We start from the raw sequence: 25,711 nt of genomic DNA on the forward strand, positions 1-25,711 counted from the left end.
ATAATATATGAATACATTCTTTTAAAAACTGAAACAGTCCTTTAACCCTGCACCCCTACACCATGCCCCCAACACACAATCACACAAGGTTAATTTCTACTAGGACTTCAGTGTTTAACTCTCTGGAATCCCCTCCTTCAAAAAAAAAAAAACATACACATATGATAAGCTGGTACATCTCTAGTTCGACTTATAATTTCAAAAAGGTACAAAGTGAGATCAGGAATCACCATGGACCATTCTCTCTAAACAGCCACATTACATGGGTCTCGCCTCCTGCGGTATATCGTCTACAGCACAGGCAAGCCCGTCTATGACATGGAGCACTTCCACCAGCGAAATAGTAATTTGACAAGGAACTGAACGTGACAAGGAATGTCGCTGAACTTTCTCTTTTCCCTTTAATCTCTTCCTCACTTGACTGACTTGGTAAATAAAAGCCCATCCAAGCAGGATGCTGAAGGAATCGATGAAGGCTGGAAACTCAGAGACAGCCAAACCAGCTCTGCACAGGTAGAGTTCTGGTTGTTGTTTTGGGTGTGATAAGTTGTGTGATGGGGGAGGCAGTGAGTGTGGGCAAAGACAAAAGGAAAGGTCCTCTTCCGCTTTATCCCAAAGCTGTTACTGAAATGGAACGACGTCATGCCTGCAGGTAGAGTGCGATCTTTAAAAACCATCAGCAACGTTTGTGCTTCAGAGTATGCACTTTGCAAACAAGTTACTCAGACTGCTTAAACTTCACAACACCTTTGTGAGACTGTGATATTGGATCATCCAATCTCAGAAGGCACCTGGGGCTTGAGCATGTGGAGCACCATTCTGCCATGAAGTTATGCTTCCAAGCCTCTGCTTTAACTTTTTTTGAAAGTTGGTGCCTTGGAGCTTAGAAGGCATTTAACCACATAAAGAAAAAAGGTAATAAATGTTACAGGCAAGCACACAAAGCCTTTTTACTCATAAATTTTGATAAGACTTAGTCAGTCACTGTTTCAAAATATGATTTCTATAAGAAAGTGGGTTCTGAATTTCAATTAGGAAAGCCAGGAACAGACTTTTTGGCCGGCAAGTCCCAGCAGGGTCTCCCTCCAATCCCTCCAGGCTTGCCCCAAATTAACCCCAAAACAAAACACAAAATCCAGGAAGAAGCCAGTTCAGAGCCCAAAGCAACAGCCTCCTTTAGCATGGACTCCTAGGGACCTGTTTTTTGGGGGGAGATGGGATCTATGGGGGCTCCGGTGGGAATAGAGCTGAAAGTGTTTCATGTGGGCAGGCAGACTAGATCAAGGGCATCAGAGGTAGTGGGCATTTGGGGGTATCTTCCCTGGTCAGACTTCATAAAGAAGAAACTGCCAAAGAAACAATAGCTACTGTGGCAGGTTTAACTGCTATTTCTTGGGACAAGTAAAGCATAAGGATGCTGAAAACACATACACACAATTTCCTGTCCTTGGGCCTTTAATTAGTCATTAAAAGCAAAAACTACACAGTGAAATGGATGATGTGGAAAGCCATTCTAGTATTTAATATAGTTCCCAAGTAAATGTAACTAGAAGTTGACTCTCAACAAGCTAAGTTTTCTTATTTCAGTGAATCCTAAACTTTCAATAGAACTCTTTTTACACTGGGTTAAATGGTAGAGATTTTCCTCTCAGGTCTAACATCCTATCCTTTTTTTTGAAGTACAATTAGGGGGCAGACTGGCAAGTCTGACTGGCAAGAAGCATGGCCTTTGGACAATTTAAAGGCTGAAAATTCTTCAGAAATAGAAAACTACTTAAGTGGATGCTTCTTTTAAAAAATAAGAATCAAGTCTCTTAAATGTAACTTAGGAATTAATGGTGCATCTCTGCACCATTTGTCCTCTGCAGGGACATCAAGTCTAGTCACACTGTTCTCAGAATCATTAAAAGAGCATTAGCATTGGTCAGCCAGAGGCATCCTCCCAAGTTGCTGGTCCTGAAGAAGTGTGCATTCATTCTACACTCATTGATTGAAGCAGACTTTATTAAGAAAAAACAGACTTGGATTTAAGTTTGTTGGAACGGTCTTTTACGACTGTGGGTCACACTGAAGAACCGTAAGCCAATACTCTTCCAATAACTCACCCTCTTCTTTCATATATTCCTTTCTCTTGCAAACAAATCTACAAGTTGCTGAACGCAGACTATTAAGGATGTCAGGAAAGCTTCCTCTATTCTATCACTTTTACCTTTATTCCAAGGATCCTGATTTCAGGGGATTCTTTCCAATAGTAAACTCTTTAAGGAACGTTGCATAATCTGTGTACTTGAACTGTTAAGAGAAATGGAAAACAACACATTGTGATGTGAAATATCCACCATACACATTACCTTCATGAAATTAATGCCATTTCAATATATTTTTATTGAACGTATTAGATCTTTATTGTTAAAGCTGGATAATTCGGGCAAGTTAAGTTCCATAATTTTGTGGAAAATCTGAATTTATTACTGGCTTGTCAAGTTCAATGAGAAATTTTCACATAGGCATGTATAAAAGGCCTTTTATAAAAGGCTGAATTTTGCTATCAATAATTTAAACAAAAATTTAAAATACAATGTGGCATTCAGTTTGCTTACTATTGTTCACTGACTTTTAATGGTAATCAGTAAAGACAAAAATGGAAAGCAAACATTCTCAATCTGGTTTTAAAAAAGAAAATTCAAGCAATCTGTATCAGGTTTTGCCAAGTCTGGAGAATCAGTCTGTTAGCAAGTGGTGTGCGTAAATAAATAAACAAAGATGCCAGTAAAATACAACTTGGTAAATAGGCATTACCTATTTAATAAGTACAATATATACATAAAATTCTCTTGAAAAGCTTCATTTTATACAGAAACATATTTACAAAATGAACAGTATAATCAAACTAAAGATTATCTGTACAATGCACACACATATATATATATGAACTTTGGAAGGTAAACAAGTTTCATCATAGTCAAAATGGACAGCCATATGCATTTTAAAAAAGAATTTCATTCCAGAAGAAAAATACATCTTTAATATACAATTATATTTTTCATTTATTTTCCTGAAAATTCTTTGTTTGGATTATCTTCTCTTGTTCAGCCTTGAAAATTTTCAGGTTTCTAGTGCCACCAACTGGTGTTAAAAATTAACAATCTTAGTGTCAAAAAAGAATTGTTTTGTTTTAAAAAGGTTACTGGAAGATAGACCACTGGACTCAGCATCCATAAGGCAAATTAATGATATGGAATAACATGATTGATAAAAATATTTTCACCACGGTAGCATATATAACATTTACAATATTAATGGTTTCTAGTGCTTTTTTCCTTCTACTGGTAAATCTTGGTCTAAAATTATATGTAGAAGTCTTTAGAGTATACTGCAAAACAAAGTTGGGAAATATGCATGACAATGTGATTAGATTCATCTTTATAAGCATCAAGTAGACATTAATAATTTACTAAAATGGCAAAAATCAAATACCATTTTATAGTCTTTGGATTTTTTTCCTTCTTCTTAAAGAATAAACATCAAGCTGTGAAAAAGTTAGGAATGTGCAGAACCACCATGAAAACAGCAATCTGCTCTCAGCGTACCTCAGCAAGGATTCATTTCCCAAAGCTTCACGCCAGAGTGAGACTTCTGGGTCACCTACTTGCACAAGTGAATTAACCCTCTTCCAACAGGGGCTGGTTGTGAGCTGCAGAGGCTTAAAGAGCCGCTCCTACTGCCTCCCAGCTGTTTTCACTAGACCATAAGCTCCGTAAGGACAGGAATTGCCCTGTCTGGTCTGTCTACCAGTATAATGATGATACCCTGTATGGTGCCTGGCAATAAGAGGTTTCTAATAACTATGTTTATTACATGAATAAATAACATGTTGGTAGCCTGACAAAATTTAATTTCAAGATAATCTGCTTTAAATGGTTATGGATAGAAAGTTTAAAAAAAAAAAACAACACTAAAGTTTAAACTCATTCTTCTGCCCAAACCCACCATTTTCAATCCTTAAAACTTATCAGGCTAACGTTTGAAGTGGTATGGGAAAAAGGGAGTCACAGCAAGTATGCACTTTAAAAGTGAACCTAGCAGAGTGTATACATATATATACACACACACAAAAATCATTTCCTGCTCAAAGAAACCAAAATACTGCTAACAAAAACAGCATTTGATGTGTTCAATTAATAATAAACACATAAAACAAAATTTCTCCTAGATCTCAAGTTTATCTGGACCATTTTCCTTTTCTAGACACCCCATTCTTCTCTCCATATATTCAGTACAGTAAGGGTAGAAGGTCCTCTAAATGTTTACATCAGAATCTGTCTGTGAATCAGTTTAGAGAGAGGGAGCTGATAAATGCACATTTTTGTACACATTTTGCTCAGTCCTGATCCATATACAAAAGGATATAGTAGAAACTAAGGAGCAAAAGGAAAATAAAGCATTTTCTTCAAGTTTTCCACAGTTCCATACATTTATGGGTGGGAAAAGTAATAATAAGTCAAAATATGGTTTATAATTACATTCTTCTAAAATTGTTTAACCATTAAACTTCTCTGAGTGAATGCTGGCACAAATGTTAATATTGGAATGTTTCATTTTCATATGTAATATATGTATGCAAAAACATGTATATATATTTTTAAGGTGTATAGACATAGAATACTATGGTTCTGACCACTATTTGGTCTCCATTAATATATTTTGTGTCTTGGGAGGAAAAAAACAAATATTGTAGTGTATGAATCTATATCACATAAGAAGCTATATAAATTTAGTTATGTTGACTACTCTAAATAGTCTTTGGGAGTATCGACAGTATTGTCAAAAACAACTAGGAAAATAATTCAGATGTGATTGCACTTACCCTCTTATTTCTTTATTTTGATAAATTATTACTGGTAAAAAGAACAAGATACGTTATGGTAAGGCTAAACGTTTTATAGCTATTTTAAATATAAAATGTTTCTGAACTTGTATTTCCATTCTGAAGTGAAAAGATTTTGTTTTTAGATGACAACATATAACTCAATAGACAGAAAAAATGCTACATTGAATTATCTAATCCTTAGTAACTGATCTTTTTAAGCAATGTTCATTTAAAAAAAAAAGTTAAAACACATTAAAGGGAAATTGCCACCATAAGCCCAGCCCAACTTTTAAAGCCACACAATTCTTGTTTTTTTGTTTTTTTTTTGCGCTACGTGGGCCTCTCACTGTTGTGGCCTCTCCCATTGCAGAACACAGGCTCCGGACGCGCAGGCCCAGCGGCCATGGCTCACGGGCCCAGCTGCTCCGCGGCACGTGGGATCCTCCCGGACCGGGGGACGAACCCGTGTTCCCTGCTTCGGCAGGCGGACTCTCAACCACTGCGCCACCAGGGAAGCCCTGCCACACAATTCTTTAAAGGCTTTTAATCCACCGCAAAGCTTACTTCTGTTAAGGGGAGAAAGAAGTTGGCGAAAATCCAAAACGAAAATGAGGCTTGCTGCAACATCTGTGTATGTGCCAAGGTATCTACTATAGAAATTATCTGAATATAATGAAATGTGAAAAACCACACACAAAAATTAAAATAAGTGAGAAATTACAAGAGGTGAGAAAAAAATTCAATGACAGAAATACTGATACTATGACTGTCAACATTTAAGTGTACATCATAAATATTGTAAAACTCCAACAGGATACATAAATTTGGTTCTAAAATTCCTTTGGTTACGGAGATGTAATTATTTTGTATTTTAAATAAATATACCAAACATATCATATCTGGGGACTGTAAGATCACCCCACTATAATATATAATTATACCAATAGTAAAGAATGGTGCACAGATAAAATGGTTAACAGTGCCATATGCTGGATTTTCTTGGGAACTGGTTCTTTATAAATATCTTAAATTTATCTTTATACTTGATGTCAGTAAAACTAAAGTACTTCAGTTTCAAAGAATTCATTATTCATCTCTCTGTTCTAATGAGACTAATCCATTTCACATTTTAAAATATAACTGAAGTCCACAGGAATTCTCTAAATGAGCAGATTATTTAAAATCATATTTTATGTAACTGGAGATTTAAAAAACTCAACTATTAACTCAATTCGAATCTGAAAAAAATGTACCTAGCACAAATAAGGAAACCTGACAGGGGCATACAATGCCTGACCATTGCTAGTTACCAAAAGCTAGCTTTCCTATTAGCTTCCATTAAAATCAAATGGTTTAAGAACTCATTGGCATCCCTAACACACAAGCAAATGTTATATTAGAATGTCAAAACAAGTTTTTATCACTTCTTTAGTTTTATTCATGTTGGAGAAATAGCATATTACTGAATGATTAACACCTGTCCTTCCATGCATAATTTTAAAAAGTGAAATCATTTTTGAGATTATATATTTTAAAGGGAAGAAATATGGAGAAGGGGTTTTCAAAAGCCCTTGTCATAATGTTCAGCACTTCATATGACTATCAGCAAATTAAATAAGTTGTTCTGATTCAATGACAGGCTGTCACCACACAAAAACAAGTTTCATCAAAGCTTACATTCTTACAGTATACACAGCAATGCACTTGTATTGTAAAAAGGTACTTTTTTATACAGATGAAGCAAAACAAATTTTTTACTGGCTGACACACAAAGCAGGGAAAAGTTTCCAACAATACTGGGCAATGGCACCTGCTCCTTGTGTAGCTTTTGTCTGTTTACTGAGGAAGAACTTTGTGTTAGGTTTTCTTCGTCCTCTGTTCTAGGTCGTGCTGGTGTTTAATTAGACGTTCTATTTCTGTTCCAAGTGTTTGCAGATTTTCCTTTAACAATTGGAAAAAGAGGGAAAAGAAAACAGAACTACTAAGTATAATAAGTAAAAAGATTCAGTTTGAACTATTTTTGCCTAAATTCTGAACTGAAACAGTGACAGTCTTAAATGCCATGCAAGATAAACTAGGCACACGGCTGTTTTCAGTAAAGTAATCCTGTACACTTCAGAGTCAGAAACTCTTTTTACTGAAGCTATAGCAAATTTTAGTGCCTAAAAATATTACCAGATTAAAAAAATTATTTTTTAAATCCATTACTAACCATCAAGGCCCAAACAGCACAGATAGAATAGCTGGGTCAGATAACAGCTGCAAAAAATAAAATAAAGCTGGAATACATTAGAAAATAAATGCCTCAATCTTAAAGTCTCAGTAATCAATTATAACTAATTGTAATATATGTCAAAGGCCACCCATTGCAAAGTAAATTACTCGGTAAATGACTCATCTTAGCGTCTATCCAACAGCTAAACTGATTTTTTTGCTATTTCTTTCTTTCCTGCTAATTTAAAAAATTGTACTTTTCAAAAAGAGAAAAACACAAAATTTTATATATGGAAAAAACGGCTACCCTGCATTACAGAAATAGTCCATCCATGTGTTGGATTGAACTATGAAAGAGGCACCATTTTTGTCATGTTTATTGGTTGGTAAGTGAATGAGAAATACAAATACCTTCAAAGTAATATTTTTCAATAACGTATCCTCCAAAACAGCCTGTAGTTTTCGGTTGATCTCCAAAGAGAGTTCCAATGTTAATCCACTATCAGCTGGATGGGATGTGTATAAAGATGCCATGATGCCACCCCGTCTACTTAAATGGACTTTGTTAAAATCAGATGCCTCTGAAGAAAGTGTGCCTGATTCTTCTCGTAAAACGTAACTCTGAATTATTCTGCAAAATAAAACGACACTATCAGTTATGGCCTTGCAGAATTACAAACACTGTAATTTGCAAGAGTCAACTAATCATAAGCTTAAAGATGATTAGCATAAAGTAATTATCTATTAGTTAATAACAGAACTATATTAGAAAATAAAGGGGTTTTCCTTATTCAGATGGTTTCTTAAACAATCCCATTTTTGTTCTAACATGGTATTTAGATTAAAGATACATAAACATTGCTTTTCTATTTTTTCCTTATTACTTTAAATCAAAATATGTGAGCAATTTATTGTTCCAGTTTCAGTTAATATTTTCTATTTTCCTGTCATTAAACTTAAAACTGTGTTTTACTCTTTTTCGTTTAAAAGTCATGGGCAAATTTTTCTCTAAGTCTAAACTTATTTCAAAATAAAAATTTTTAAGTCATGGGTAAAGACCCACAATATTACTTAAATGAATATGGTATCTGTGAGAGGAATTTGGCCCAGCACAGGCTCTGGAGCCAGTCAGAGCTGGGTTTGGATTTCCAACTCTCGGTCTGTCACTTACAGGATGAGTGGTGACTCTGGAACATTTAGTAATTTGACCTGAGCCCCAATTAATTAACCTATCAAATTAGACACAGTGGTCCCCAACCTTTCTGGCACCAGGGACCAGTTTCGTGGAAGACAATTCTTCCACGGCCTGGGGCGTGGGGTGGGCTACTTCAGGCAGTAATGCGAGCAATGGGGAGCCTGCATTGCCGGGAGTTGGGGACCCCTGAACTAGAGGACTCATTCTCTCCCTGGGTAGTTTTAAGAAATCAATGAGATACTGTTAAGTCACAGGCACAGTGCCTTATATTTATATTTCTCTACTATATTTAGTAGATGCCCAATAATAACTCACTATGTCCTGCCCAACAGGAATGATAATCCACAACCCCAGTATCTCTTAAAACCACCATCTTGAAAATAAAAAGCTAAGTAGAGTACTATCTGTTTTTAAGTCCAAAGGTATTTTAGTCTCTTAAAAAATTAGTGTCTACTGAACTCTGTATCACCTTAAAGGAAAGACCTGTGTTTTCTTTAATGTCTGTAGTCCCAAAACCTAGAACATAAATAAGTTATCAGTAAAAGATTGGGAACTGAGTGACTATAGTTTTAAGAACTATTTTTTGAAAGAAAAGCTCTTGATATGACTAATTTTGAACACAATAACTTTACCATGTGAATAATGGTATTTTGAACACACATTACAGTACCATAATAATACATACTTTGTTTTTTTCCTAATTTCTTCCACCAATTGTTTGATGTGATCCTCCATAAATTCTATCTTTTCATTTTTCCGAGCATGTGCCTTCTGCAGCCTTACTATCCTCTCAATCAGCATGGCCTTGTCTACTTCTGGAAAGTTATCCACAGCTACTGACGACCCAGTATTTTCTGGAGATCGATCTTCTGCACTGCTTCGAGCATTGAGGGACCCTGAAGACAAAAAAAAAAATCCACTTATTGTACTTAGTCTGGAGTCAACTCTAATCTCATATATTATTTCTTCTAGTATCATTTTCACATATTCAATTTAACAGAGTTGGGTCCAGAACACAAGTCATACGTGACCTGAGTTCTTGTTTCTGAATACATTGATGATAGAAAAAAGGGTCTAGGGCTCCCCTGGTGGCACAGTGGTTAAGACTCTGCCTGCCAATGCAGGGGACACGGGTTCAATCCCTGGTCCGGGAAGATCCCACATGCCACAGAGCAACTAAGCCCGTGCGCCAAAACTACTGAAGTCAGTCAGAAAGAGAAAGACAAATATCTTATGCTAACACATATATATGGAATTTAAGAAAAAAAAATGTCATGAAGAACCTAGGGGTAAGACAGGAATAAAGACACAGACCTACTAGAGAATGGACTTGAGGATATGGGGAGGGGGAAGGGTAAGCTGTGACAAAGTGAGAGAGTGGCATGGACATATATACACTACCAAACGTGAAATAGATAGCTAGTGGGAAGCAGCCGCATAGCACACGGAGATCAGCTCGGTGGTTTCTGACCACCTAGAGGGGTGGGATAGGGAGGGTGGGAGGGAGGGAGACGCAAGAGAGAAGAGATATGGGAACATATGTATAACTGATTCACTTTATTATAAAGCAGAAACTAACACACGATTGTAAAGCAATTATACTCCAATAAAGATGTAAAAAAAAAAACTACTGAAGCCCACGTGCCTAGAGCCTGTGCTCCGCAACAAGAGAAGCCACCACAATGAGAAGCCCGTGCACCACAACAATGAGTAGCCCCTACTCACGGCAACTAGAGAGAGCCTGTGCACAACAATGAAGGCCCAAGGCAGCCATAAATAAGGAAGGGAGGGAGGGAGGGAGGGAGGGAGGGAGGAAGGAAGAAGGGTCTAGTATGTCTCTCAGGAACAGAATGAGTAAGTGCAATAGAGAAACGAGAAATTCCAGAGAAGTCAGAAAAACAAGTCTGAAGTGACACCAAAATTAAACTGAGACAGACACAGATAAAGACAGAAGACAGAATATAGCCAGTGGGTTAAGCTCTGGAGCCAGTCTTCCTAGGTTCAAATCTTACTTCTCCACTTTCTAGCTGTGTGACTTTGGACAAGTTAACTCTCTGTATCAAGGTCACTTCGTTTCAAAATGTGAATCATAATATGATTTGCCTCGTAGGACTGTTATCCTCATTTAAATTAGTTAACATGTCTGAAGTGCATGAACAGCATACATAGTATGCACTAAGTGCATGTTAGCTATTATTTTTACCAATATCATTTGAGAAGAATTTCTAATCCTTTTTATTCTACAAAGACACATTTTTTTCCTAACCCTATTATGTAGATTTAAGACAAGTAATATATCTTATCCAAGGTCATGCACAAATAAATGGTAGAGCTGGGATCTAAATACCCAATGTGTAATCTCAAACCCATGTTCTCTCTACACAATTTTCCCACTATTGTAACAGTTGATGATGTTTTTTCCCCTAATGTGCGACTCCTGGGAGGCAGTGTATGTAGTGGCGTGCAGACTCCAGAGCCTGAGAGTTCTGTTACTGTGGATTTTGGGAAAGTCATGCAACCACTACGAATCTTAAGTTTCCCCATCTGTAAAATGGGAATACAACACTTATTTCACATGGCTGTTCTGTGAGTAAATGATATGTTTAAAACGTTTAGCACGGTTCCTGGCATTCCAAAAATGGTAAATATGCTGATATTTTGCCAATTATAATTTTCACAGTGCTACTGATCATAATTTTATAGATTCAATTTTTGCTTTAGACTATAGGTATATTTACCATGAGAAAAGCAAAAAGATTTAAAAATACACAGGCATAAATATATATATATAAAAGCTGATATATAATGATGACCATTTCATTAGCTCTCAGGTGTTAAAAGTAATATAAAATTAAAAGAAAACGAAAGCGCATACTACACCAAATCTCTCTATAGATGGATACAAATCTGAATTTAAAAATGGAAGAGTAAACTGTTGCACAGAATAAAGAAGCAGGTATGGAAAAGGAGGTAGGAAGACAGATGGTATAGAAACCCATGACAAACTTGAAACCCTGTCTAATGATTAAACATTTAACTGGAAATATTTTTTACAACATAATTATGTACAACTACTGCTTTTTATAATTCAAAATTAAAGAAAAGCATATCGATACTTTTTAAACAAAAAATCCTATTTCTTTTCCTTTTTTTTTTTTGACCATGCCGCAGCTCATGGGATCTTAGTTCCCTGACCAGGGATTGAACCCACACCCTCGGCAGTGAAAGCACAGAGCCCTAACCACTGGACCACCAGGGAATTCCCGAAAAATGCTATTTCTTTTTATAATCAATCACTAAAAAACAACTGTAAAAACATTAGTTTTTCACCTGATGAACTAGAACGACTTCCCATGCTGCTGACTTCTTTATCATAGCTTCCATTCTCAACCTGATCTAACTTTCTTCGTGCTGCAGGAAAAAGAAATGGATTACTTGTGACAACTGTCATGACCATTGGCCCCCACTATCTCTGATTTTAATTGCTAAAATCACTTAGGCCAAAATGGCATAAACAACAAGAGAAACTTCTTGAACATGTACTTTCGAAAGGAGGGCTGTAGGGTCATTCATATAAAATGACATCTAGAAATGTACAGGTCATATACAAAATATATGGAAACAACATTATGGTAACAACTGATACAGGCATCACTTAGGTACACAGAACCTAACTTTTGGAGTCCTGAAAGATTTCGAAGAGCTCCACACTACCACAAATTTCCCCCAAATTTCCCTTTAATCACATCTATGAAAACAAACTAAATTCTTATGGCAAATATCTGAATATATTTATATTAAGTAAATGCTAAGTCTCTTTTACCATATTACTATATTTCACCCTATTTTAATACAAATAAAGCAGTGGGGAATAGTAGAGAATAGGATGTCAGAATACATCTCTTATTCATCTTTGTATCCAATCACATAGCACAGACCCCCAATTTGTATGAATTTTTAAATGTAAGAAATCTGGGTTCCAGTTCTAGATGTTAATTGTTGTGTCCAGGTAATTTATAACCTTTGTGGGTCTCAGTTTCCCCTAAGAATAAGGGTTAGGGTTCAATGATCTCTAAGTGAGAGGTCTACAAGGTGGGGGCAGGTACCCTAGATGCTGCACGAAACAACTCACAGACAAGGGTAGGGAGAAAATATCAGAACTCTATTTATACTTATATTTAATCTAATCTTTTTAAATTTGTATTTTTCATGTTTTTCTAATGTGCATAAACTAGAGTAATACATGTTTAAAATTTACAAATAACTAGATACAAATTGGAGAACAAATACTTAAATACTTTTTTATTGACAGCAGTATGTGATCAACAAAGTCTAGACACTACTGCCTTGGTAAGGTACTTTCTCAATTCTTACATTTTGTGGTTCTGTGAATAAATGTCTTTTAACATAGAACATGCTATAAACTATTCACGGAACTACAAGAAGGTCAGCCATGTGGTTTATTAACATTAATACATTAAAAAGAACATACAGCTCTAATCAATGTGGGAGAAACTGATGTAAAATATACTTTTTCTATAAATCCTTAACAATGAAAAGAAACAAAAACATTCAAGGTCTAAGTGTAGAAAAATTTTATACCTTGCTGAAGTTGTTTGGTAAGATCCTTGACACTAGAGGCATGTTTACGTCTTTGAGTTACTAATTCATCTTTTAATTCTTCCACCTGGGTACTCAGTGTTTTAACTTCGGTTTGTCTACAAGTGAGTTCAGCTTGCAGAGTCTGGACTTCCTCTTTTCGCAGTTCTTCTTCTTTTAACAATCTACTTTCCTAAATATTAAATAAGATAAAAAATACCAACTTTAATATCTGTTTCAATTACTGTTCACAGTTTAAAACCTTAAAAATACAAGGTCTTTCATAGTAAATTCTTCTGTCATCACTCATTATCAGGTTTTGTTTACGAGCTCCTCAAATTCTTTATACAGTAATGCAGGGGGATATATTAATGCATCTGCCATTCTATACATGTAAAACAACATGTGATACAGGTCTCTGTATTTTTTTTTTTCATGTCTCTATTTCTGGTTTAAAGTCTCAAATTATTTCTATGAGTAACCTGAAGATACTCTCACTACTTGGAAATATTAAACCATTTTTAAGCTATAAAAATATAGAAATTTAAAGTTCTTTTAAGAAATATATAATAAATCCAGTTAGGAATAACAAAAACCCTGGTTTTCTTACTTTCAAAAGTGAAATATTTCTTCCTAACGATGTTAGGGAAAAATTTTTATTATAAATTACATAAGTTGAAAGGAAAAACTGACATTTCTCATAGCATTTGAAATTATCAGAAAGTCAGTGCCAAAAAAAAAAAAAAGAGTTTAATCAACTACCATTAAGTTTATGCTTTTAGGGAAATTTAATTTGTGCTACTTGCTATGTTGCTTTAAAAGTTAAATGTACACTTATACTTACCAAATTAATATTTGTCTGTTTCATGTGTTCACATTGGCTTTGTAACTGACTTTCACTACAGGAAAGTTTATCAAACTGTGACTGCAAAGAATTGGATTCAGACTGAAGTTGTGCATTCTTACTAGTGAGCTTTTCTGTAAACAGTAGTAGCTCAGATTCTCTTTTCCTACTGCCTTCGATGTCTTTTTGTAGGTCATTAATCAAAGAATTAAGACTTTCCACTTCTTCCTTCAAATTTTCAATTTCTTGTTTACCTCTAGAAAACAAAGTTTACAATTAAGAAAAAAATTAAACTATTAAAAGACATTAATGGTTTGAGAATTTTCATCAAATGAAATTCTTTATGAAGGTACTCTTATTCATTCATCCAAGTATTTATTTGGATTACTATGAATGCCTAACATATGCTAGGAACTAAGAGCTGGGAATATACATAAGCAAGACTGACATGGCCCCTGCTTTCAAAGAGCTTTTAGTCAAGTAGTGTGAAAAAACATTTTTGATGATGAAAGCACAGAGTGGGTCACCTAAGCTAGTGTAAGTGATGAGTAAACTAATATTTAAAGGGTTAGCAAACTTTTCCTATAAAAGGCCCACACAGTAAACAATGTAGGCTTCTGGAGCATATGGCCTTTGTTACAACTGTTTATAACTCTGCCACTGTAGTGTGAAAGCAGCCACACATAATACATAAAGGAATGAGAGTGGCTGTGTTCCCAAAAAAAAGTTTATTGACAGAAAGAGGCAGTGAGCTGGATTTGGCTTCTGGGCCATAGTTTGCTAATTCCTGAGCTAAAGGGAAAGTAACAGTGAGTGGGAAAACAAAATATGTTCCAGGTAGAGGAAACAGTATGTGCAAAGCTGGGAAGGGAACAAGAGAATGACTTCTTGTTGGTACTAACAAACAGATGTTCAATACTGATGAGGATAAGGACAGTACTATATCCTAGCACTTAACACAGGGCTCGGCACCTAGGAGACAATTAATTAACATTTGTTAACCAACTATTGCTGAAATACAGAATAAAGAAGGAGAAGGCACAGAGGGAGAAGCAAGGTTACTAATGATCTTTCAAGCCATATTAAGCCATCTGAACTCACTAGGCAATCCTTGAGGCAATGGGAAATCATTGAGAGGTTTGAGATTTCCTTTGTAAAAAAGATTATCCTAACCACAGTGTAGGAAACAGACTAAAAGGGAAGCAAAAAAACAAAACAAAACAGTTTAGAAGCCCTGGCAGTTTGCCGGGAGAGCTGATAATGGCTTGAACAATGGTAGCAGCAGTGGGGATGTAAACAGTAAATGGATTTGAAAGACATTAAAGAGTTAGCATCAAAAATATTTTGTGACTGGTTACATGTGTGAGGGAAAGGAAAGAAGAGCCAAGGGTAACTCCCAGGTTCCTGGGTTGGAAAATCATGTGGATGTCACACTCATCATTCATCTCAGGAACATCAGAGAAGCATATTTGTGGACAAGATACATGAATCAGTATTGGACATATTATAAGTTTGAGGTGTCTTTGATACTTATGTATCTGGAGCTCAGCAAAAAGGGTTGATGATAATTAACTTGAAGGTCCTGCAGCACACTACTGGAAGAGTTAGGATCACCCAGGGTTATAATAAAATAAGAACAAAAAACAGCTTTATGACATAAAGAGAAGGCTGCCAAGGAGACAGAAAAGATTGGCCAGAAAGTGGGGAGGAACACCAGGAAAGTACAAGGAAATGAAGCCAAAAGAACAGAGCATATCAAGAAAGGTAATGGGCTTAGTGTGTCCATACTGAAAATTCAAGCAAGGCTTAATCTGGGAAATATCTACTATATTTAAGGATGCATTAGCAGTCTGTAATGGAATGCTGGGGCATTAGAATAAATGGAGAGGAACAGAAGAACAAAGTATGTGAAGAAATGGAGAACAAGCACAGATGATTCTATAAAGACATTTTTGGTTGTGAAAAAAGGGAGAAAGGAGATAATAGGAGTTTTGATGTTTTTAAGATATAATATTTAAATGTAGAAAGAAGAAAAGTCAGTAAAAAGAGGGAGGTAAGAGATAAAGAATAAAGAAGGAATAATCAAGGAAGACCCTGAGAAGGCAGAAGAGCATGGGATCCACAGTAGGAGTAGGGACCACAATTTGATTCAGAAAGAATAGGAACATTTCTTCCATAATAACAGAAGGAAAAGAGAAATGACTGCAGATGCAGGCAAGTTCATAGGACTGATAGCAAGAGGTTGAGAGAACTGTCACCTGACAGCTCCCTTTTTTTCTGTGAAGTAAGAGGTAATCGCCTGACAAGAGTAAAGAGCAAGGTGAGAGGGAAGATCAGAAGTGTGAAGAAAGCAGTAAGGTTTGGAATAATGCTAAGAAGATGGGGAGAAGGCTCTGACTAAGGACATATGGTAGGACTGGAGGTGCATTAGGATTCCCAGTTGAGGTTGGTTGCTAACCATGAATTTATAGCAGCATCAATCTGGATGATCTTGAGGATTTCTTCAGCAACACTCAGCAGCCTGGGTGTTGGTAGGGTATGAAGAAGAAGGTATCTGGATCCAGCCTGAATCCCGGCTCTCTCAGGTAATGTCGTAAGTAGAATTTAGCTAAATGGCTTTATAAGAAGCCAAGGAATAGGACTTCCCTGGTGGTGCAGTGGTTAAGAATCCGCCTGCCAATGCAGGGGACACAGGTTCGAGCCCTGCTCCAGGAAGATCCCACCTGCTGCGGAGCAACTAAGCCCGTGAGCCACAACTACTGAGCCTGCGCTCTAGAGCCACTGAGTCCACGCACCACAACTACTGAAGTCCACATGCCTAGAGCCCGTGCTCTGCAACGAGAAGCCACCACAATGAGAAGCACGCACACCACAACAAAGAGTAGCTCCCACTCACCGCAACTAGAGAAAGCCCGTGTGTAGCAACAAAGACCCAAAGCAGCCCCCAAAAATAAATAAAATAAATTTATAAAAAAAAAAAAAAGAAGCCAAGGAATGATGTTACCTCCTGACCTTGAGCTACATACATGCAAAAATATAGACATAGATACATATCTATCTTTTAGAAGAAAACCTACTGTGTATAAGTAATAGAATTTGAAAGCTAAGGAATGGATAAAAAACTACAATCCATTCTGTCTTATAAATAGTTACTGCCAAAAAAAAAAAAAAAAAAAAAAAAAACTACTGCCAATATTTAGGGAATATAAACTTTGATTTTTTAGAAGCCGTGATGGGAACTACAAAGAAAACCCAAAATAAGTTCAAATGAAGACAGGAATTAAAGTTTTTTTATCTAGTAAAATATAAAATTACTCTTATTTAATGCAACAATTGCATTTAAAAACAGAAACAAGATAGAATCAAAAAGCCTGTTGATTAGCATAAACAGAAGTTGCTCATTTTATACCTTTGATGCTGCTCCTGTATCTGACCTGCAATTTTCACTTTGTCCAATAAATTCTGAATTTCAGCTTTTTGGCGATTAATAATTTCTTTATATTTTGATAGTTCATCTTCTGTTCTCAATCGTTCATCTTCTAGACATTTTACCTATCAAATAATCATAATTGAGTTAAACTACAAACAATATTTTCTTGTTCTTTATTAGCTATTTCAGACAGTGGTTATATATTAATAATCTAAGCTAAATTCTGAAGCAATATTAATTAACATGAAGAAAATATAATAGGAAGTTAACAGTCTTGGGTTTCAGTCTCAGATTTCTCATGATTTAGTCATGGGATTTTTAACATGCCACTTCATTCTGGCTGAATCTCCATTTTCTCATCTGAAAAGAGGATGTACCTTCCCTATCTGCCTCAAAGTACTGGCATGAAGAACAAATAGAAAGGTACATGAAAGACACTTTAAAAATTATTAAGTGATCGCAAATTCAAGGTGGTTACCTAAAAGCCTTTTTCTAAATAAATGAAAGATATATAATGATAACATATTTCACACTTATATTAAAAGGGCAAATATTCTTAAAATGAGAACCATAACACTGGAAAAGATTTAAGAGGTTGTTAGAAATTAAAACTGTATACAAGGGACTTCCTTGGTGGTCCAGTGGTTAAGAATCTGCCTTCCAATGCAGGGGATGTGGGTTCAATCCCTGGTCAGGGAACTAAGATCCCCCATGCTGCAGGGCAACTAAGCCCATGCACCGCAACTACTTAGCCTGTGTGCTCTAGAGCCCACATGAGAGCCCGCAACTAAGAGAGCCCGCATGCTGCAACTACTGAGCCCGCGTGCCACAACTAGAGAGAAGCCTGCATGCTGCAATGAAGAGCCCACATGCCACAACGAAAGACCCCACATGATGCAACGAAGATCCTGTGTGCTGCAACTAAGACCCAATGCAGTCAAATAAATAAATAAATAAACAAGCAAGCAAGCAAACATTTTTTTTAAAAAACTGTATGCAAGACTATTAAATATACCTAGGAGAAATGTAAAGGTTTTCTATTATTTTCTTTCTTCTTTTCTTTTCTCATTAATTAATTTTATTTATTTATTTTTGGCTGCGTTGGGTCTTCATTGCTGCGTGCAGGCTTTCTCTAGTTGCAGCAAGCGGGGCTACTCTTCGTTGCGGTGCGCAGGCTTCTCATTGTGGCGGCTTCTCTTTGTTGCGGAACACAGGCTCTAGGCACGCAGGCTCAGTAGTTGTGGCTCACGGGCTGTAGAGCACAGGCTCAGCAGTTGTGGCACACGGGCTTAGTTGCTCCGTGGCATGTGGGATCTTCCCAGTCCAGGGCTCGACTCTGTGTCCCCTGCATTGGCAGGCAGATTCTTAACCATTGCGCCACCAGGGCAGTCCCTTTCTATTATTTTCTGACACAGCTCTAAAGCCCATGTAACAGAGGACCAAGGATAACTTATAGATAAAGCAAATGTGCTGTGAAACAGGAATGTTTGGCAAACACTTTAAAGGGACTGAAATGGAAGACACTTTTATTTCTCTAAGAGTCAATTTTGTTGCTAGGGAATTGACATGCTACTATTTGATTTTGGAATATTTCTATATAAATATCCTTTCCCCAAGATTTAAAAATCAGAATGAGTACAAAATTAAAGATAGTTATCCTTCCTCTGGAGTCATGACTAAAGACTGAATTACCTTTGTTCTCAGTGTTCGTAGCTCATCCATGCCCTCCTTAAATGTCCTCTTCAGATCTTCTAGTTCCTTTATTTTGGCATGATGCATCTTTAAAAACGTTTAAAAGAAACCACAAATCATTATATACTAAACCAGATCTAAAATTTATTACCTGCTCCTTCCAGAAGGCCTTAAAGTAGCTGACAATAAGTACTTGTTCTTTCTCTCCTCTATATTATACCATCCAAGGTATACAAAGAACAAAGCTACTCACTTCTAGCTGGTTAGATTTTTCTTGCATTTGTTTTTCAAGTTCTCCTTTTGTGACTCTAAGCTTGGCATCAAGTTCATTTGATTTAATTTCTTCTGATTCCTAATGGGAAAGAAATGACAAAAGTATGACAATTTTTAAAGTTTTATGCTTTGAAATGTGAAGAAGGCTTTTGCAATTAAGTTTCCTCATCGTGAAATACATAGCTCATGTATGTAAAATTGATGACTGTATTCAAAGATTTTAAATACGTCAATTTTGCACCAACTAGAAGAGCATACTTAACATATATAACATAATAGAATGGGCTCTTTTTTTAAGTTATACATTTTCTTGTACTCTTCATTCTTCTAACGTTTTCTAGTGTTTTTATTTGGTTAAAAACTTCTCTAGTAAGATCTCTATTTAACCTGCAAGTACTTTAACATAGGAAATAGCCTGTATTTAATTTAGCTGCCCTACCAAATCTATTCCACACTTCGAATATTGTAGATACAAAAATTTATGAAACAAGATTACTGATATCTGGCATAATTTGTTACTAATCTATTCAAAAATTTAAGCATACCTGATATGTTTTTATCATATCCTGACAATTTTTCCGAATTTGATCTGCTTCTTCCTTTGCTTGAGTTAATTTTGTTGTTGTCTCTTTGAGTTTATCTTTGGTTTCCTGCATTGACAAAAAGACAATGTGAGATGATAGAAAATATATATTGGTCTCTGTCCCCAGTTCCTGGCACAGAGCTCCTAAAACCCTTGTAATTTTTTAAGTGATAAAAACATCAGGAGCATCTCTTGTTCTAATACTGGTCTTTAACCTCTGTTCCTGCCACAGAGCTCCTGAAATCCTCATAATTTCCCAAGTGATAGGAGTGTCTTTTGTTCTACTGAGGTGACTCTGACTGGACTTCTGGATGACAGCTGGTCCCCAGAAAGACCAAGTCATGGTTAGAAGCTTGGAATTTTCAACCCTGTCCCCCATTCCCTTGAGAAGGCAGAAGGGTAAAAATGGAGTTAATGATCAATCTCAAGCCTATGTGATGAAGCCTCCACAAAAAAACAAAAGTATGAGGCTTGGGGAGCTTCCAGATGGTGCACACATCCAATATCGGGAAGGTGACAAACCCTAACTCCAGAGGGACAGAAGCTCCTGCACTTGGGACCTTCCCAGACCTCACCTTATGTATCTCTTTATCTCACTGTTCATCTGACCCTTTATAATGTCCTTTAATAAACTGGTAAAGGTAAATAACTGTACTCATTCCCTGAGTTCTGTGTGGTACTGTAGCAAATTTTTTTTTTTTTTTTTTTTTTGCAGTACGCGGGCCTCTCACTGCTGTGGCCTCTCCCGTTGCGGAGCACAGGCTCCGGACGCGCAGGCGCAGCGGCCATGGCTCACGGGCCCAGCCGCTCCGCGGCACGTGGGATCATCCCGGACCAGGGCACAAACCCGTGTCCCCTGCATCGGCAGGCGGACTCTCAACCACTGTGCCATCAGGGAAGCCCTGTAGCAAATTTTTGAACCCAAGGCGGGGGGGTTGTTAGAACCTCCAATCTATAGCCAGTTGATCAGAAGAACAGGTCATAACCTGGGCTTGGGACTGGTGCCTGAAGTGGGAGGTGGGGGAAGTCTTGTGGGACTGAGCCTTTAACCTGGAGGATCTGACACTATCTCTGGATCGATAGTGTCAAAACTGAGTTAAGTTGTAGGCCACTCAGCTGGTATCACAGAGAATTGCTTGTTGTGGGGAAAAGCCTTCTCACATTGGTAACCAGAAGTGACAGAAGTGAAGTGTTCTGTGTAAAAGTAAAAGAGACACAAAGGGAAGAAACCCACAGTAGGGAGAACTGGATTTTTCCCTACACTGAAGGAAAACTGGGTTTTTCCTTTACAGACAGTAACAAGGTTGGCATAGTGATGTGATGAATGGTGAGAACAATGACCAGACAGTAGAGAAAGCTCTTGTCGTAGCACTGCCACTGGAGTCAGATACTATTTTAGTAATAACATTTTATGCTTCTGACAAAAAACTAAATGTGGCCTGAACAGTTAATTGACAGTCATTAAATAAAGTTAAATTTGATAGAGTTTTCATCAAATCACTAGAAGTTACTAACCTGAAAAGACAAAAAGAGCAAAGTGTTTAAGCAGTTCTTTGTAGATCCATAAAAAGTCAATTGTTTGGTTGATGGCCAAGGTATCTATTCAAAACTGTTTTACAGATTCATGCTGCAATTTGGTTTCTGTTCCTAACTACTCTCCTAAAATAACAATTCTGAAGGTCTGCAGGGACTACTTTCTCATCAAATCCAATTGCTTTTTCTCATTTCTTCTTCTTGATTTACCTGTTCCAGTTCTGATCACTCCAGACTCTGAATAGCCTTCCTCTGTTTACAAGACAACATACTCCTGTTTTTGCCCACTTCATCATTGCCTTCGCTGTCTCCTTGACTAGCTAGACTTCCTGTGGTGACTGTCCCAGTACAGCCCTACCCTGTAGCTCCAACGTTCTCCTTCAGAGTACCCATCCAGTCCCATAATTTGGGCTATTATGTGGATTTCAAATGAGAGTTTAGGTATCATCTCCTCCTAGTAGCTTCCCTTCAGAAAGGGGTAGAAGTTGCTATTCTGCCTTCCCATAGATAGAATCCAGGGAATCCCTAGATTGTAAAACTTGATACATTGTACAGCAGCTTACATGCTTCCCCCACTGAGGATACAGCTTCTGGATAACACCTAGCTCAGTAGTTGCCACATATTAATTGTTCACGTAATAAGTGTTGAATTAACGAAGGAATACCTAACATAAACCTTCTGTTCTAGTTAGGTTGGTTTTCTCAAACACCAAATATTCATCTCCCTTTTCTCTCTTATCTTGCTGTTCCTCCACTTGGAATGCCTTTCCTGTCATCTCTTAATGTAAATTGCATCTATCCTTCACACACGGCTTCTTATACATCATTTTGTTTTTGGATAAACCTACCATACAATTAAGTGCCTACTTACATACTTTCAGTTGCAGGTCTTTTAAAAATAATTTCACTTATATTAAAACTGTGTTACTTTTAAAATTTAAACATTTGAAGGCTTTTTCAAATATCGTTTTTTAAAATATGAGAATGTTAGCTCAACAAGAAGAAGGAGAGACAGATAGAGAACAGAACTTTATCTGTTTTACCCCCCCACTTCTATATCATCAATAACTAAAACAGAGCCTGATACATAGTAGGTACTCACTTCATTTATTCAAAACATAGCAATTGAGAGACTCCTGTGTCAAATACAATTTCAAATGGTTTGTAGCCCTGTGTGAGCCCTAAGGATTGTTGCCCCTACTCCTTCTGGCAGTTCTTTCTCTGCCCATATAGTTTCCTAACACTCATTTGCTGATCAGCAATTAGCTCAGAAACCTACCATTCTCTAACCTATCTTTGACCACTGTCAACAGACACTTCTCCCTACAGTTTTCTCTGATATTATAATATACAAATATCCAAAGGTTAACAGTTCTACCAACTTAGGATTATTTAAAGAGATGCCAATGATAATTTAAACAATATCATTAAGCCTATTTTTGAAAATGTGGTAACTGTTATAAATAACATGGCTCTTTTGTTTAAATCATATTTCAAAGTTTTTTTTTTTACTTCACATTCTATCATCTTCAGATTTTTATTACTGCTTATATCAGTTCAGTTACTGCTTAAAATTATGGCATCAGGTACCAGCCTTTATCACTTTTTATTATATTGTTTAATAATATGATATTCATTATACACAATACAAATAGAATTATATTCATAATAAACAGATAAGGAAACTTTCTTTGTTATGTTTATATTTAAATAAAAATTCGTATTTCTTGATTATAAGAATTGTATCATCACTAACATTTTTTTAAGAATTTCCAGAGTTTACTTTCAATTTTGATAACCTACATATTCTCCTCTTCCCCCGAACCTGACAATGTTTAATATAAAATATAGAACACTAAAAATGCTTAAAGAACAAAGTCATTGGGGGGTTAAAAACAATGAATGCTAAAACAACATTCTATCCAATTTAATATGTAAATCATGCAAGGAAGTATCTTTTTATGATCACCAAATATTCAGGCCCAAGCTATCCTACAGGAGTCACTAAGCTTTATGCCTCATTAATAACTATTACTGCATGTGCTCTTAAAACTGATTCTAATAATTTTTCCACTGTATTACAGTACTCACCTTGTGTGAATCCATTTCTGCTTTTAATTTGTTTTGTGCCCATTTTACTTTAATGATTTGAGAGTTGATATCTTCCTTTAATTTGTCTATTTCTCTGACGAGTCTAGTAGTTTCACCTTCCTAAAATAATATCACCAGGTCATATTTTTCATTTAAACAACCAACCAATCATTTGTGTATCTTTTATATCTCAAGATAATTAATGCAATAACACTATAATTCAGGGCTAGCACATTACGGCCTATAAACTGACTTAAAGTTCAATTCATAAGAGGACAGTAAAAGCCTAAAACCAATTAACAGACATAAGATGATTAATATTTATATTTTAACCAACTAGTACACTGTGAGTATAAGCATACCTTTCTGATTCTTCCCAACTGGCTGACATTAAGGTGAAATATGAATTAAATTGGTTTTGCCAGAATTCTTGAGACAATGACAACATTCCTGAACTAAAAGTTAATTAATAAAAAATATCATTGATTACCAAGAAATGATAACCTACTGGACACAAGACTACGCCATGAGGATGCTAGTTAATAGCAAGGATTCTAAATAGCACAGTAATTAAATCTCCTTGGACAGCGTGTAAGAACATGTTTTTCTACAAGTAAAATATAAATTCTATGATGTGTAAGTAAGTGTTACATTAAGATTCTGGTCAAAGTATACTTCTGGCTGAAAAACTACTCACATTTTGACACACCATGTACATCTTTTACCAAAATAAAATCTTCCTGTGAAGCACAAAGTCATTTCTTCAACATGCAGATTTTAAAAGGAAGTTTTTAAAAAGATCTGTCTAATAAACAACATGTCAGTTTCTCATCTTTTCATAGGAAAAACTTTTTGGAGCTAAGTAACAAGATATTGGAATTATTAAAGCATTCTTTGAAGGTAAACTAAGAAAAACAACTTTATGTTTAACAGTGGTTTAACCATGTTAAGTTATGATTATTTGATTAAATAAGGAAAAGCAAAGAGTAAGTTTCAAATAAGATACAATATCAAAAGTTATACCTTTGTTTCGTACAGCTGGTGCAGCCGTCCTTTCTCCTGAGAAAGTTGCTTAATTTTGTTAGTGTTTTTCTCATATTCTTTATTTGCCTCTCTAAGTTTTTTCTCAAGTATCTCTTTTTCCTTTCGAAGGTCTAAAGACCCCTTCTCGCCTCTTACATACTTCATTACCATTGCTTCTTTTTCCTGGCGTGCTTCTTCACATTTCTTGTTGGCCTTTGAAAATAATATCTAGCATTAATAAAACACATTTTTCAAATAAAAATTAATTAAAACAAATAATATTTTCCTATAATATCACCAATGTATTTTTTGGTCTTTTACACAAGATTTTCAGGACCTGTGTCATGAAATTTTAAAAAAGAGAAATGATACAATGAACAAATTAATATCATTAATATTTGCTTCTTCCCTTTCCTATTCCTTTTCCTTTAGCTAATATGGTTGCTATTTTCTGTTTACTCCTTCAGATCACTTTTCCACTCTTTCCTAGCCCACTCTGTGCTCTGGGAAAGTGACCATCAGGGACCATATCAACAAGTTTCTTTGCCCTCATACTTCCAGTTGGGTTTGGCCAACAGGAGGCACTAAGCAGAAGATTAGGACGGTAGGCAGAGAATGAGATCTGGCTCCTCCAGAATCATACACTGTTCCTGTCAGGTGACCTCTCTATGCAACTACCTTCTCTGGGTTGTACTACCTGCACCGTCTCCTTATTCCTTTAGCCCAAAGAGTGATAATGGCTCCTCCAGCGGCCCCAGGATCCTGCATTTTCCCAGGTTGGACTCCCTAAATCTTACCCATACCTTTGTAAAGAGTCCTTTTATGAAATTCTCCCCAAATCACCAGTTTCTGTTTTCTGTCAGGATCCTGAGTCTATGGCTGACAATTTCTAAAATCTATAATCTTAGCTCCCTCACAAAAAAGTAAGTAATATGCTAATTAGTGATCGCTGGGTTCCTCTGTATGAAAAGTATTTGGCATTTTAACAAGAAATACCTAATTGGATTAGGTGTGACATCTACCTATATACTAACTTAAAATTCTCTGTAACTATAAGCTGGTACTCCATACTGTGAAATTTCATACAATGAAAACCTCTACAGATGGCCCTTCATTTAAGTAAATTCATAGCTTGCAAATATGATGAAGCACATACTTACTTTACAGAAGACGGATCCTTAAACTTTAAGGATCTTCAATGGCAGCTAGTGGTAAACTCCAACTAATACTACAACTGAATTGAAGTAGGTTTAGCGTTAGGATAATGTGGGGAAACCTCCTATGCTCTGATGAAAGTGACTGACAAAAAATGTTTCATGAAGTTCTGCTACAGCTGATAAGCACATCTAGTAACCACTCAAAAT

At 36.3% G+C, this 25,711-nt stretch overlaps 1 protein-coding gene across 1 annotated transcript in view; it reads right to left on the reverse strand.

Moving 5' to 3' along the window:
• Nucleotides 1–2,394: 2,394 nt before the first annotated feature.
• Nucleotides 2,395–25,711, reverse strand: part of CCDC186 (coiled-coil domain containing 186) — a 48,514-nt gene continuing 25,197 nt past the window's right edge. The window contains exons 5-16 of the mRNA XM_082674025.1: nucleotides 24,348–24,560; nucleotides 23,325–23,444; nucleotides 19,663–19,767; nucleotides 19,098–19,196; nucleotides 18,845–18,931; nucleotides 17,132–17,274; nucleotides 13,723–13,978; nucleotides 12,882–13,071; nucleotides 11,610–11,690; nucleotides 8,965–9,175; nucleotides 7,496–7,715; nucleotides 2,395–6,811 (exon numbers count right to left, since the gene is read on the reverse strand). Of these exons, the coding sequence (XP_082530151.1) occupies nucleotides 6,728–6,811; nucleotides 7,496–7,715; nucleotides 8,965–9,175; nucleotides 11,610–11,690; nucleotides 12,882–13,071; nucleotides 13,723–13,978; nucleotides 17,132–17,274; nucleotides 18,845–18,931; nucleotides 19,098–19,196; nucleotides 19,663–19,767; nucleotides 23,325–23,444; nucleotides 24,348–24,560 (1,809 nt within the window). The 3' untranslated portion in view covers nucleotides 2,395–6,727. The remainder of the gene's footprint in view (nucleotides 6,812–7,495; nucleotides 7,716–8,964; nucleotides 9,176–11,609; nucleotides 11,691–12,881; nucleotides 13,072–13,722; nucleotides 13,979–17,131; nucleotides 17,275–18,844; nucleotides 18,932–19,097; nucleotides 19,197–19,662; nucleotides 19,768–23,324; nucleotides 23,445–24,347; nucleotides 24,561–25,711) is intronic.

The sequence above is a fragment of the Grampus griseus genome (genome assembly GCF_964374135.1).
Source record: "Grampus griseus genome assembly, chromosome: 16".
Taxonomy (NCBI): domain Eukaryota; kingdom Metazoa; phylum Chordata; class Mammalia; order Artiodactyla; family Delphinidae; genus Grampus; species Grampus griseus.